Here is a 15,708-nt window from a genome sequence, read left to right as displayed (position 1 = left end):
TGCTTTAGTAAAGTCCATGTGGACAGCATCCACTGCCATACTCTCATCAATCATCATTGTCATTTCCTCAAAGAAATTCATGTTTGAGACTCAGCCTCCCCTGCATGATACCATGCTGACTATTCCTAATAAACCATATTTTTCCAAACGCAAGTAAATAGTGACCCTAAAAATCTTTTCCAGCAATTTTCCCAAGTTTAATTTGTTGAAGTTTAATTTGGCTTCAACACACTCTCACCCATTAATTAATAATGGAATGAACCTACTTGATTTAGATCAAGAATCAAATTGATCATTAACCCCTCATACTAGTTTCACTCGAGAATTAATCCTTTAGGGACCATCATGTTTAAGATACTTTTGAGGTAAATTAAGAAATATTTGTAGTAAGCCTTTATGAATTTGATACATACTTAATAAATTTTGTTCATTGTTCTTGTGTTTTGTTTTTCAGGTTGCCATTCACATTTGTGACAAAAGAAGTGGCAGAAGCAACTTGTGAATGCCTTCTGGCACAAGCTGAAGAGGCAGAGAAGAATAGTCAGACAAAAGCTGTCACGGAACGCATGATCCTGGAAGAATTTGGGCGCTGTTTAATGCAGATTATAAACTCAGCAGGAAAAGCCAAAGGAGATACTTGTGCTCTGAGTTGCTGATCCACCAGTTGCTGTCCTGTGGAAACTGAACAGGAAAAATCATCTGTGAAAACTCGGCTAATGGCTTTTTCCTAGATTAAATCTGAAAAGTTTTGGGCTTACCATGATATTTTACAGCTGTATGGTTAGCAAGAACTTTCAATAAGTCAGATTATTCCTTTTTGGCAGACTTTGTGTGCATTGTCTAACTGAGGTGCCTTTTTTAAACTTAATGCTTAGAATACAGAGTAAGTAGATTTTATGATGTAAAATCAGTGTGTGAATATGCAAAACCGTTGTGAAGAAGACACCGTTTTCATGCTAGTGGTGACATTTTATATATTTTCCATCCCTCTATGCAAGGTTGCTTTCTCTTTGTTGACCACCTTTTCCCCAGGATGTTATTGACACTTTGGGCATTCTGATCCCTTGGTGAAAAGTGTCTTGTTAGTTTGTGGTACATTCTGTCGCTGCATTTGATAGTGGAAGATTTGAGTACTATACCTACAATTAAAGGTACCCTCAAATTACTTTCCAAAAGCATTATGAAGATCAAGTTTTTGATAATGATAATTAAAAATGTAACAGAACCTGCGGATGGAAATACGGTTTTGTGTGGCTGAAAAGCTTTTGCATTACATATCATCTTGGTGTTAATGTAAATGTGTATCTCCTTATGAGATGCATCATTAATTATTGAGTCATTTGGTCCATAGCACTTTGAAAATCAGTTAACTTGCTGTGAGCTAGTACTGAAGGGACTATTGGCTTTATAACACTTTGATCAACTGATGGCTTTGCCCTTTATCAGACATGGCAAATTCATGTATCTTGGTATATTTGATTAACATTGACTTTCACCCTCTGACCATTTTGTTGACTTTTTCTCCACCTCTGAACAAAACTGCCAATTAAGATCACAAGCTGGCACTGCAGTGTAGGGTGTAGCAGGTTGTCCATTTGTGTGTCTCCCTTGCTCTCCAATACCACCTCACTCACTCACTCTCTTCCCTTCCCTCCCTCCTATTATTGGCTATTTGTGAGCTGCCATACCAAAGTACAGGTATTTGCCTGTGAAAGGGGAAAACAATAAAGAGCTACCCCTTGATTTGTAGAAATAGTATTGGCAGAGGTCCAAAAACATTCTCAGCTATGAACAGAGAATAGGAAAAGGAAAAGAAATGCTAGAACGGTCATCACTTTTATCTTTCCAAAAGAAAGTCTTCAGAGAAATATAATCTTGTCACACAAGGGTCACCTAACATTGTGTAAAACACACGATTTTTAGGGTAAGCTTTTTTTTTACATAAAAGCATATTTGCACGACCTTTTTGTAAAGTGTGCTCTGTTGAATAAAGTTGCTATAACCATTTCAATGATTAATGAATGGAGGTAGAAGCCTGAAAGTGAATGCTTCTCTTTGAATATGTCAGCATGTCCATTTGCAATGACAGTGCAATATGCAAAAATTCAAGGCACACTTTTTAAAAACTGTTTTTGAAAAATGTAGGCAAAACTGATTATTTCCCTTATTTTAATTTGAAATTTTAAAGACGTTTTCTAAAGTATTACTACATAATTCTGCTGTAGAAAGACATGTTGAAGGTTTGCCTGTTTGAATCAAAATTAATAGTCAACTTAGTGAAATTTGGTACCAGCAGTGTACAGTGTCCTAATCTTCTCAACTTTTTTGTTAATTACTGCTATTTTCATATAACTTGAGGAATAGCCTGTTAACATACAGATCGACAAGGATGTTTTTAAAAAGGTATTTTTACAGAATGTTAGAACAGGGTATTTGATTACAGTCCATACCTGCCTTAGATTAATTATTCTGAGTAATGATGTATAAAATGTATATTAGTAGATAAGTTGTTTCTCAAGCTTGTACTTTATCAGGTTTCAAGAGGTGGGGGGAAAGTGTTGTCTTTCTCTACTGTACCAGGAATTGAAATGCTATACTAATTTGTATATATTCTGTTTATTTAGTTTCTGCAGCTGTATTATGTATATTTAAATATTGTATACAAAAGTACTTTTGGTTATCTGAATGGAATTCAGATTACGTGTGTAGATTGTGAAAATAGTGTGGATATCACTGTGGGTGTTTTACTGGTTTTAATTTGAAGATGCAGTTCCATATCTTTCTGGTGTCTTGTGTTTTCCTCTGATTTTTCTGTACTACATTTTACATATTTTTTTTCTTCAAGCTCGTCAAATACAGTGCAAGAACCTTTTTGTAACAACCCAAATATTAAATTGATTAATTGCCTTCTATGTCACCTTTGAAAGCAGAAGTATACTTTATTTATGTTAAATCAATTTTAGATTTGTATTTCATGCAAACTGGGAAGCCTGTGAAAGCTGTAAAACTTTAGATAACACGGTTTGTCACTTCTTTTTTAAATTTAGGTGATTTAAATACCCTGTGACAACTTAAATTGATAGCCAGATAAATGGGCATCAATCTTTGAATGGACAATTTATGTAAGCTCTCCAGAAAACAGCCATCATGTTTGGATATTTCAAATATATACTTCAGGATATACACTTTCAAGTTAAATGTAAAGCAATATTTGTCCTTGGTATTGTCTGTGATCTTATTAATATGACTTCCTCAAATGTATTTGTGCTGTAACTGTTCACTACTTGAGAGGATTAGACATGACAAAATGCATGATTCTCAGTACAGTTTACTGACAATGCTGTCATTTTTTGTTTAACCCTTCCTTTCACAAATTACTTCTGAAGAGCAGTTTATGTTGGTAAAGGGGCCCATCTTAATGTAATTTTGATTTCTGGGGATTGATTTTGTGATCAGTAAAGAATGAGAGCTTAGAGAACAACACCAAGATAATTAATATTAGCAAATTTAATTTTTAAGTATACAATAGCGCCTCGACTTATGAACTTAATTCGTTCTGGGACCCAGTTCGCGAACCGAAAAGTTCGCGAACTGAATCAATTTTTCCCATTGTTCAGTTAGCGTAAGAATGCTTGGACGTAGCAACGAACGCTGTTCACAGTGCACGCGCCAAAGATGAACTGAATGAGATCACGCGGGGCCCGAGAGCTTTTGCATTCAACAAACGCGTAGCAAAGCAGAACAATGAAACCATGTGGTCGCACACTGGCTTTTTGCGTTCATACCTTGAACTTCATATGTATGTTGAAGCAAAATTTTACGTACAATCCTGTTCGTAAATCGATTTGTTCGTGAACGGGGTCGTTCGTATGTCGAGGCGCTACTGTATATGCTAAAACATAACCTGTAACCTTTAAAGGAAGAAACGTCTTGTAGCGACTAGACTTGTTTTATTTTTGCAGTTGATGGGATGGTGCATAACACTGGAATAACTAGCATGTGGTACAATGGATTGTGGGCATGTGTTCTTCACTCTCTGATCCAAGTTTTAATTCCTCAGCTGTGTTGCTGTCCCCACAGAATATCCTTTACCTGCACTTGGGCAATTCCTACCAATTTTATGGTGTCATTTCATTGTGACATGATGAGCAGGTAACCCTAGCACTTGCAATCTGTATATGATCCAGGGGAATAAAAGATGTCATACTTTCCCAACAAATTTGGATAAGATGTTTTCTGGTTTAACCTCGTTTGCTTTGTCTTTGAATTTTCTCTCATTCTTTTGATCTGTGCACACTATTTTCTAGACAAAGGAACAACCAAAAAGCTTAACATACATGTTCTGAGAAGCAAGGTTTTGTCAGTTTCCTTTTATGGATGTCATTTAGCTGACTATGAATCATAAAACAACTGAGTTTGGACTCTCATTCTCCCTCTCTGAAGTAGTTTGTTAAACTTATTGTCTACTATTTAGCTTCTGGGCCTTAGTTGGATTTTTTTGAAAAAACAATGATAACATAGGCACTGTGGACAAGATACAGATTTGGGCTTCAACCTTCAGTTTTGTAATGAAATACCAAGCACCCTCTCTTCCTGACTCCTTGAGGAGAAGAGGAGTAACATGTTCTAGAATAACTTGCAACAGCTCATTCATAATGGCATTGCAAACTCCTCTGAAGTGGTTAACCATGATTGGTGCATGAGCCAGGTGCATGTGGAGGAAAGATATTGTTCCTTATAGTAAACTTTACTTCAAAGGTCATGCAGGTGTGGCCAGTTCCAGGATTCCCAACATTAAAGAAGTCCTCCTTTGTAGTCCTGTTGTGAATTTCACTGATAATAAGTAAGAAATTGAAAACTACTTTCTTCATCCTATACCTAAATTATGGCCTTTCTCCTTTAGTGATTATTAACCTTTTAAGGTATACCAGAATATAAATCAAGTTAATAAAAATTATTCCATTATATCATTTTTGAGATACCTTTTTAAAAAGTATTGACTTTAATAGCGCATGTGCTTTTGTCCTAACAAATCCGATCAAATCATGATAATGTTACTAATTGCACTGCTAGAGAGGGGTGTCAAAGACTGTTGTGTGAAGTACTTCTATAAAAATACAAATATGGAGGAGCTGTTATATTGCACAACTTCCTAATATTAAGGGATAGAAGAACTTTGATCATTATTAAGAATATTTCTTTTTAAAGGTTATCTGGTCACTTCTATATTGCTTCCAATGCACAGCACTATAGGAGTGACTATCTCTATGACATTAGGTCACAGTTTGACTGTGGAGCAATAAAGAAATTGCCATTGCTCGACACTGAGGTTGTCTCACACCACTTGAACCTGACATTGTTCTGGCGTTGTGATGCCAAGCTGTTCGTCAGCCTCTGAACTTCAAGGAAAACTAACTTCAGTTCATAATGTTCTGAGAAGCTGGATGTTCTAATTTCTGTTCTTAACATTTGATATTTACTGCTAGGGATGAAAACTTTGCATTCTGTACGCACACTTTGTGCGCTCGTGACAGTGTATGAGTTTGCAGTGCTCTGGTGCTTCTAATTGCAAAAGGGTATCTATGCTTCAGATTGATAATGGCAAAAAAAAGACCATTACATTTTCATTTGTGTTGCTTTCCCTCTGCTGCTTTGTGGATTAACAAACCTTTTTATATATAATGTAGTATACTGAAACTGATATATTTAAATGCAGCTGTTTGAAGGGTTTCTGACTGCTGCATTGCTTGATCATTTCTATGTGAATGTCAGATTTGTTCAGCACAAATTTCTGTGGAGATTTTAACCACCCAACTGTGGGATTTCTAATTCTTTATCTTCCACAATGTTCATTACTCCTCACACTTGAAGGGAATCATCACCATATTAACCGTCTCACTCATACTAACCACTTTCAAGGGATCTGCAGCATTTTCAATTTTGTGTTTCTTGAAGTTGATAACTTTTGGAGAGAAATCAGGATTGAATCGATTTGATTAATATCACATCATTTAATCATAACTGGCATATGCTTTTAAAGCAGCAGCCACATAATCAATATGCTAGTAATAGGATTTAATTGGCTCAGCTGAAAAAAATTGTACCAGTGGTCAGAATAAACCTGAATAAGAATATGTTGCTGGTGCTAAGCACCTGTTGTAAGGTTCATTGGGTGAATAGGTACTTGATGATTTTCCACTTTACCTTTTAAATGGAATCTGAAGCTTTAATTGTGTTAATTTCAATTCTATCTTCTGTTCATTAGAAACTGATTTTTGTAATGTACTTATGCGAATTTTATATAAAAATAGCTGCATTTATAATAAAAATGTATAATTGGCTACTTGTTTTATTGCTCATTTGTCTTGATTTTAGCAACATAACAAATATTTTGTTTTGTAATCTTACCATTTAAAACTGAATTTCTTAACCTCCCTGTCTACAATTTAAATGACTGGATAAAATGACATAATATGGGTAGAAAATTGTGGTGCTGGGAAAGCACAGTAGGTCAGGCAGCATCCAAGGAGCAAGAGAATTGATGTTTCGGGCATAAGCCCTTCATCGTGATAGTTCTGATAAAGAGGTTATACCCGAAACATCAATTCTCCTTTTTTGACTCTGACTCTGATCTCCAGCATCTGCAGTCCTCACTTTCTCCATGGACATAATATGCCAGAGGCAATTGAGTAGAAACTTAAAAGTATGGAACTAATTTTTATCATAATAGATGGTGACAAACTTGCTCTAATTTCCAGAGACTAGTTTTTATGGTGAATTTCTAGCTTATCTCCATCTGATAGAAGAATAACCTGCATATAGCTCCTCCAGTAGTAAATTAAAGGGCAACCGGTGCATGTTGTGATATGCATTACACAATATTTTAAACTGAAGAACATTTCAACTGAGGCATGGATTTTAGGATTGCATTGAGCCTCCATGCTATAGAGTAAAAAAAATCCTTATGTAATAGAAAACCTCATAACTTGATGCTGAGAAGAAAACCGTTTACCTCTTCTACAACCAATATGTGACACACTTTTGGGATATGCCTTACTAGCATTTTAACACGATTGAAAACCCCACATTGCACTTATGCTTTGCAATCTTTACAGAAAAATTTTGATAAGTAAATGTAATCTAGATACAAGTAAACAATCATGAACCATTGGCATTATCATTCTACTTTGTTAAAACCCTAACCTGCGTATAAACTTTACACACACACAAAAGAAAACATGGAAAAGCAGTTCAGAGGTCCACAGTTTGTAGGACTCGCTGAGATGATTTTCTTACGCTGATCAGAATGCTGCTTTTCTCCTTTTACAAACATTTACACTTGTTTGCGGAGACATAGGGTGATTTGCTCACACTTCTAAAAGTGTCCCATCAATTCACAACATACTGCATTTGCTGAACGTAGAATCATAGAGATGTACAGCATGGAAACAGACCCTTCGATCTAACTCGTCTATGCCAACAAGATATCCCAACCCAATCTAGTCCCACCTGCCAGCACCTGGTCCATATCCCTCCAAAGCCTTCCTATCCATATACCCATCCAAATACCTCTTAAATGTTGTAACTGTAGCAAATGTTGCAAGCCTCTACCACTTTCTCTGGCAGCTCATTCCATACACGCACCATCCTTTGCATGAAAAAGTTGTCCCTTAGGTCTCTTTTATATCTTTCCCCACTCACCCTAAACCTTTGCCCTCTAGTTCTAGACTCCCCCACTCCAGGGAAGAGACTTTGTCTATTTATCCTATCCATGCCCCTCATGATTTTATAAACCTCTATAACGTCACCAATGCTCCAGGGAAAACAGCCCCAGTTTATTCAAACTCTCCCTTTTGCTATGGTTGGAGGATTGGAGCTACATCCTTGAAAATCTTTTCTGAACCCTTTCAAGTTTTTTTTTAAAGATATTTTTATTAGAAATTTAATATTTTGACAGATTTACAAAAATAAACAGAACTTTCAAGCACAAACATTAATATAAAAATAGATCTTAAATATATAATCATCAAAATTCAAAGGAATGATACTAAAGAAGAAAGAAAAACAATGAAACTCAGTTAACTACTAATCTAATCCACAATTATCCAGAGTGTACAGTTGAGTCACTTACATCCTTCAAACAAGAGAAAATGTTCTCTAATACACTCATAACAGTATAATAAAAAGGAAACTATTTCCAAACAATAAGAACAAAAAAAAATAAAACATGTTTGAATGGAGATCCTCCCCCTTGTTCTCAGGGGGCCTTACTTCCTTTCTAAAGGTCCACCATATCCTCTCCCAAACAGTGTCCCACCCTTGACCCGGGCGCTCCTTAATAGGATTTAGATATAATACCGAGCTAGAGTTAACAGTGTGCGCCCCACCCCCACCCCTCCCCACCCATACCTGAGTATATCTGATAGCATCAATGCCACGTACAAACACACACAACTATAAAATTACAACTCCAACAAATTACAGTTAAGTATAATAACATAAAATAGCAAGGAAAGACAACCCTGCTCCCAGAAGCAAAAGTAAAGTAGAGTAAAGTATCCATTTCTCCCCACGGAGTGTGGAAGAGGCAAGCCAACATAAATTGTTTCTTACGATTTATTTAAACGAGTCTAAAAGTTCCTTAGCCTCTTCTGGTGATCTAAAATTATACTCGGATCCTTCGTGGTTAAAGCATAACGTCGCTGGGTAGTGTAAGGTGTATTGAATATTTAAGTTCCTTAGACATTTCTTCACCTCATCAAACGCCTTCCTCCTTCGTGCCAAAGCCGGGGAGAAGTCCTGAAATAACATAATCTTGGATCCTTCATGAATCATAGCTTTAGGATCCTTTCCAAGCTTTCTGGAGGCGTCCAGGAGTATCTGCCTCTCCCTATAACTCTGCAGCCGGAACAGGACCGGGCGTGGGCGCTGGTTTGGGCCAGATCCGCGTACTGCGACCCGGTAGGCCCACTCCACCCTTACCCGGTCAGTTTCAGCCCCCAGGTTTAAAAGCTGGGGCAGCCATCGCTCCAGAAATACTGCTAACTGTCCCTTCTCTTCTTGTTCAGGGAGGCCCAGAAGACGGATATTCTTTCTCCGATTTCTATTATCCAGGTCATCCATGTAGATTTCAAAGGCCCTGACTCTCTGCTCCAGAGCTCGCACCTGTTCTGCAGCTGTTTGTGCTGCAGCCTCGGAGGTCATGGCCTTTAGCTCCGCCCCCTCCACTCGGCCCTGTAATTCCTCGAGAGCCTCGCTGTGCTTTTGTAGCTTTTCTTCGAATGCATTCCATCTCTGTCTGGATTCTGCAATGAAATTGACGAGTGTCGTTTCCAGCCTGGCAATCATCTCTTCAAGGCCTGTTTTTACATCAGCTGCAGCCGGAGGAGGAGAGGAGGGTGGGGGAGGGGTCTTTGTTTTCTGAGAGCTGCGGGATCCCTTTGGTTTACTCATTATCCACTTAATATTAAACTGCTTAAATATAATAGTAAACAGTTAATTAAGGTTAGAAAATTTTTTTGGGTGGTTTGGTAAGTGTGGTGGGGGTGAGTAACTCACTTTACCCAGGTTTTGGGAAGAGCTCTGTAAACTCAGACTTGCTGAGTCACCGCCATCTTGGATCTCCCCCCTTTCAAGTTTTACAATGTCCTTCCGATAGGAAGGAGACCAAAAATGCATGTAATATTGCAAAAGTAGCCTAACCAATGTCCTGTACAGCCACAACATGAACTCACAACTCCTGTACTCAATACTCTGACCAATAAAGGAAAGCATACCAAACACCACCTTCACTATCTACCTGTGACCCTACTTTCAAGAAGCTATGAACTTGCACTCCAAGATATCTTTGTTCAGCAACATTCCCCAGGATCTTACCATTAACTGTATTAGTCCTACTAAGATTTGCTTTCCCAAAATGCAGCACCTTGCATTCATCTAAATTAAACTCCATCTGTCACTCCTCAGCCCATTGGTCCATCTGATCAAGATCCCCTTGTAATCTGAGGTAACCTTCTTTGCTGTCCATTATACCTCCAATTTTGGTGTCATCTGCAAACTTACTAATTTTACCTATTATGCTCGCATTCAAATCATTAATATAAATGACGAAAAGTAGTGGACCCAGCACGGATTCTTGTGGCACTCCACTGGTCACAGGTCTCCAATCTGAAAAACAACCCTCCACCACCACCCTCTGTCTTCAACCTCTGAGCTAGTTCTGTATCCAAAATGGTTAGTTCTCCCTATATTCCATGAGATCTAACTTTGCTAACTAGTCTCCCATGGGGAACCCTATCAAACGCCTTACTGAAGTCCATATAGATTACGTCCTGCCCTCATCAATCTACTTTGTTACATCTTTTTTAAAAAATTCAAACAAATTTGTAAGACATGATTTCTCAGGCACAAAGCCATCTGATTTTCCTCCAGCTTAAGATGTATTTTACTGCAGAGAATAGAGATTTCCTGAACCTAGGGAGTTCTGAAATCTAATTCATTATCCAAAATTGTTCAGCTACCTAAGATCAATCACAATATTGTCAGATAGATGGCCATTGTCATCAATAATTGATTACCCGACCACAGATCAGTTGTTACTGTTACTGGCGGCATTTCCACTTGTACACACCCTTGGCTCTAGCTTGTCTGTACCTTGTATCATGGCTAGAGCCAGCCGCGCTCTGAACAGAAACTGAACAAGTTTCCAGTTACTTGCTTTTTTTAAAAAAAATCAGTAATCCTTCCACAATCCTTAGATTTTAAAACAGTCCTTTTCCCTTTTCAGTCCCCAATCAAACATACAAAAAAAAGTATTAATTCAGAAATTTATTTTTCTGTAAATTGTTTAATGCTTCCTTTTAAATATTTATTTTCACATCTTGATATATAAGGATGAGTTGCTGGGCCAGTAATCCAGAAGTCCTGCTTCATCCTCTGCAGGTTAAATCCCACAACTGTAGCTGTGCAGCTGATAGAATTTAGAAAGCAACTGCAGATAGTTCTTCTACAATCCGATGGTTGTGTTCTTGTGCAATATATAAGAATCATGCTTTGGAAACCATGCTTAAAATGTTGGTGATGTAATTGCATCATACATTTTAATAGTTTGTGCTTTAGATAACATTCCTTAGTGGTATAGTGGTTAGGATTCCGCATTTTCACTGCCACGGCCCGGGACCGATTCTTGGCCAGGGAACGGGTGCTTTGATTATTGGGCAGCATGGTGGCACAGTGATTAGCACAGCTGCCTCACAGCGCCAGAGACCTGGGTTCAATTCCCGCCTCAGGCAACTGAGGAGTTTGCACAATCTCCCCGTGTCTGTGTGGATTTCCTCCCACAGTCCAAAAATGTGCAGGTTAGGTGAATTGGCCACGCTAAATTGCCCGTAGTGTTAGATGTAGGGGAATGGGTCTGGGTGGGTTGCTCTTCAGAGGGTTGGTGTGGGCTTGTTGGGCCGAAGGGCCTGTTTCCACACTAAGTAATCTAATTTAAAAAAAATAGAGTCCCTAATTCATCAATCTCATTACAGCAAACTCACGTGAACAAAGTGCATTTTAGCAGAATGATCTGCAACTAATCTGAGATATATCAATTGTTGCAAAGACCTAATCTCAACAATTAGAAAAATAATATTTTTAAAATTATTAACCATAAATAATCTCTGTATCTTGTCTGCTTCCCTGTGTACCTCATGAAAAGGTAATGGATCAGGAAGTTGATGAGTTCATTCATTTGTCTGCATTCAGTTAGTGAAGGTGATTGTATTACTTTGGCCTAGATCTTCCAATGGTTGCAAATCTGTTTCTTGGGGAAATCCTGACCTGTGTATATGTGTGGTATTACCTGGAAGTTTAAGTTTCTAATGGACAGAATTATATCATCTAAGCCTCTCTAAGGAATTCTCCATCACTGACCTTAACCTTGGATTCAAAGAAATACACACAAATTTGCAATGTAATACTCCCATTGTTAATCATAGCCTTGTCTCCTCAGTCTTGCTCCTCTCATGCTTTGCATCACTTCACCATTTGCTATCTGGATTCTCTTGTTCCTTGATCTGGTAAATACCTGTACAATTTCCCTAAAAGGGGCTTTGGCAGGGGGAGGGGTTTGCTGGAATGTGTTGTTTTGGTGGGGTGTTGTCTTGGTGCAAAATTGTACTGATGGGGGGAGGGGGAGGCATGTCACTGAACAAAGACTAATACATCTAAAATAATATGAGGTGAGGATTAGCCTCAGAGGCATGTGATGAAAACATGACTGTTAATTCACTGCAGGATCCCCAGGCTGAAGTCAGGACAGTCCAAAGGTGCCAGCATAAAAAGGTAAGTGGCAGTTTCAAACCTGGTCAGCACATTTGCTTCTATACTGTCATTGACAGGGTGGCACGGTGGCTCAGTGTTTAGCACTTCTGTCTCATAGCGACAGGGACCTGCGTTCAATTTCAGCCTTGGGGACTATCTGTGTGGAGTTTGCATATTTTCCCTGTATTGGGTGCTGTGGTTTCCTCCCACAATCCAAAGATGTGCAGGCCATGCTAAATTGCCCATTGATTAGATTAGATTAGATTACTTACAGTGCGGAAACAGGCCCTTCAGCCCAACAAGTCCACACCGACCCGCCGAAGCGCAACCCACCCATACCCCTACATTTACCCCTTACTTAACACTACGGGCAATTTAGCATGGCCAATTCACCTGACCCGCACATCTTTGGACTGTGGAAGGAAACCGGAGCACCCGGCGGAAACCCACGCAGACACGGGGAGAACGTGCAAACTCCACACAGTCAGTCACCTGAGTCGGGAATTGAACCCGGGTCTCAGGCTCTGTGAGATAGCAGTGCTAACCACTGTGCCACCATGCCACCCAGGATTGTGTTAGGTGCATTAGTCAGAGGAAATGGGTTTGTGTGAGTTACTCTTCGGAGGGTTGGTGCGGATTTGTTGGGCCACACTGTAGAGAATCTAATTTAATGACCAGAAGATCTCAGCCCTTGAAATTACTGGTTGGGTTCCTGTTACTGATTTCTGTCTAGGGAATTCTATTGTGTATGGATAGTGGAACAAGGTCCATTTAGTCTGAGCTGTGATACCACATTTCATTACATAGATTTAAATGGATATTTGGGTAAAGTATTGATGGTTACCACTGTATATTCCAACATAACCTCAGGAGAAAGGGGTACACAAGGAAAACTAACTTATCGCATGACAAGATTTCATATTTAAGATACAAGAATTCAATACAAGAGTAGGCCATCCAGCCCTTTGATCCTGCTCCACCGTTCATACTATTATCGCACTGAGTTATCAGATTTACCCTATCAACTTTTCCTAGTTATCATTCTGAAATATCCAATGTATTTGAATATTTAAAACCCCACCTTATTCTGCTAGCTAAAAAATGTGTTGCTGGAAAAGCGCAGCAGGTCAGGCAGCATCCAAGGAGCAGGAGAATCGACATTTCCGGCATAAGCCCTTCTTCAGGAATGGGAGGATTGGAAAGAGAAGTTGTTCAGAGTGAGGACCAGTTCAGTCAGTCGAAGGAGGTGTCAGTGTAAGGGTACTGGTGGGTTTGGCGGGAAAGGAATAAGCGGAGGGATTTCAGGCCTTCGTGATGGGGGATGGAGGCGTATAGGGACTGGATGTCCATGAAGATAAGGCGTTGGGGGCCAGGGAAGTGAAAATCATGGAGGAGGTGGAGGGGCGTGGGTGGTGTCCCGAACGTAGGTGGGGAGTTCTTGGACTAAGGGGGACAGGACCGTGTTGAGGTACATAGAGATGAGTTCGGTGGGACAGGAGCAGGCTGAGACGATGGGTCGGCCGGGCAGTCAGATTTGTGGATTTTGGGCAGGAGTTAGAAACAGGTGGTGCAGGGTTGTGGGACTATGAGATTGGAGGCAGTAGATGGGAGATCCCCTGAGGTGATGAGGTTATGGATGGTCTGGGAGATGATGGTTTGGTGGTGGGAGGTGGGGTCATGGTCAAGAGGGCAATAGGAGGAGGTGTCCGCGAGCTGGCGTTTAGCCTCAGCAGTGTAAAGATCGGTGCGCCAAACTACCACTGTGCTGAAGAAGGGCTTATGCCCAAAACATCGATTCTCCTGCTCTTTGGATGCTGCCTGACCTGCTGCGCTTTTCCAGCAACACATTTTTCAGCTCTGATCTCCAGCATCTGCAGTCCTCACTTTCTCCCTATTCTGCTAGCAACTATATAACTGAAAGTGCTATTATATCGTATATATTTATTTCTGAATATGCTATTGATTCAACCATTTTGTTATGAACGCTGCAATGTATCCAGATGCAAAATTTTAGTTCAATATTTTTACCACTCTTACAAAGTCTGGGATACCTTCTGTTCCACTTTTCAGTTTACATGCTACATCCTTTCTTGCCACATTTAGTGATCATTTTCTATATGTCTACCCTGCTCTCATAGCTGTTGTTCCTATTTAAGTTACTTGTTAATGTACATTGGCAGGCCATCTTTCCTGCGGGGTAGTTGATGCAATTCCTCCATGCACTCTTTAAATGTTTGCCACTGCCTGTACACCATCATCCCTTTTAAGTAAGGTTCCCAATTCATCGTAGCCAGCTCGCACCTCATACCATTTTGTTTCCTTTATTTAGAGCCAGGATTATAATTTGGGTCTGCTGGTCATATACAGTCCATCAAATGGCTATCTGTGAGATAGATGAGATACTTGACATTTGGGAGAATGCTATCTCACAGAGGTTTGTGGAGTCAAAGTAAACTTTAAAAGCACAATATTAAAAGTGGGTAACTTCTGTTTTCCAGTCCCCAAAAATCATTGCACCTTGATCTAATTTTCAGCTCAATATCATTTTGTAATTTTATAATTATCATTTTATAATTTTCTCCATATCAAGTCCACTGCTTTGTGAATCAAGCACCTGATGGAATTTGGTAGCCAACCCACCAATGTCTACTGAAGAGATGGACTGAGATAAACTTGATTTATTCCATCATATCAAATTCCTGGAATCACTTGCTGACTTCCTCAGGTGTGTACAGAGATTTCTGGATGAAACTAATTTTTTAAAATCATTGTTTTTTTTTCCTAATATTTTCTCCAGACATGGGAAATGCTGCAACATTATTTTTAAAACAGAAAGAATCACAGACCAGTTTCAATCTAAATGTATTCACAGTACTGACCATTTATGCTACGTCTCTGTTCTTTCTCGAAAGTGCACCTGTTCAATTTTCACATCATGTCTGTAAAGAGCCCAAAACTGAGCAATCACATTGTCCGATATTTCACTGAACACCCCACTCCTTGATTTGAGAAAAGTGATGATTCCAGGCATCAGGTCTAACACCTTTGCAGAATCTTCCCCTCGTCTTAACCACGTCATATCAACACGATGAGGTTGCCATAGGTAGTATCGAAATGCCGAGTAAGAATTTAAACAAGGAATTCAGAAGGGTTCTTGTTCAAAATTAACTTACAATCTTAACAGCTTTTATTACATAAGAAAAGTTCATAACTTTACTCATGTTTGCGGGTAGCTTATACAGTGATAGTTGATGAAAGAGGAGAAATTAAGATCATTTCTGCAGATGTAACAAACCTGCAGTGCAATACGCATAGCTGATGTAAAATTGGTTGTGCTGATCCTTAAAAGGTCTCATATTTCCAGCACTACACACCGCCCCCTTAAAATTGATAAGTTTTCAC

The 15,708-nt window shown here is 39.2% G+C and overlaps 1 protein-coding gene across 5 annotated transcripts in view; it reads left to right on the top strand.

Annotated features, from left to right (window-relative positions):
- Positions 1–6,312, top strand: part of lin54 (lin-54 DREAM MuvB core complex component) — a 97,174-nt gene extending 90,862 nt beyond the window's left edge. For all 5 annotated transcript variants that reach the window (XM_060825762.1, XM_060825746.1, XM_060825760.1 and 2 more), the window contains exon 14: positions 455–6,312. In XM_060825762.1, the coding sequence (XP_060681745.1) occupies positions 455–656 (202 nt within the window). In that variant the 3' untranslated portion in view covers positions 657–6,312. The remainder of the gene's footprint in view (positions 1–454) is intronic.
- The last annotated feature ends 9,396 nt before the right edge of the window (positions 6,313–15,708 follow it).

The sequence above is a fragment of the Hemiscyllium ocellatum genome, chromosome 1, assembly GCF_020745735.1.
Source record: "Hemiscyllium ocellatum isolate sHemOce1 chromosome 1, sHemOce1.pat.X.cur, whole genome shotgun sequence".
Classification (NCBI taxonomy): domain Eukaryota; kingdom Metazoa; phylum Chordata; class Chondrichthyes; order Orectolobiformes; family Hemiscylliidae; genus Hemiscyllium; species Hemiscyllium ocellatum.
Note: the sequence above shows the minus strand (reverse complement) of the source record. Positions and strands in the feature narration are given on the sequence as shown.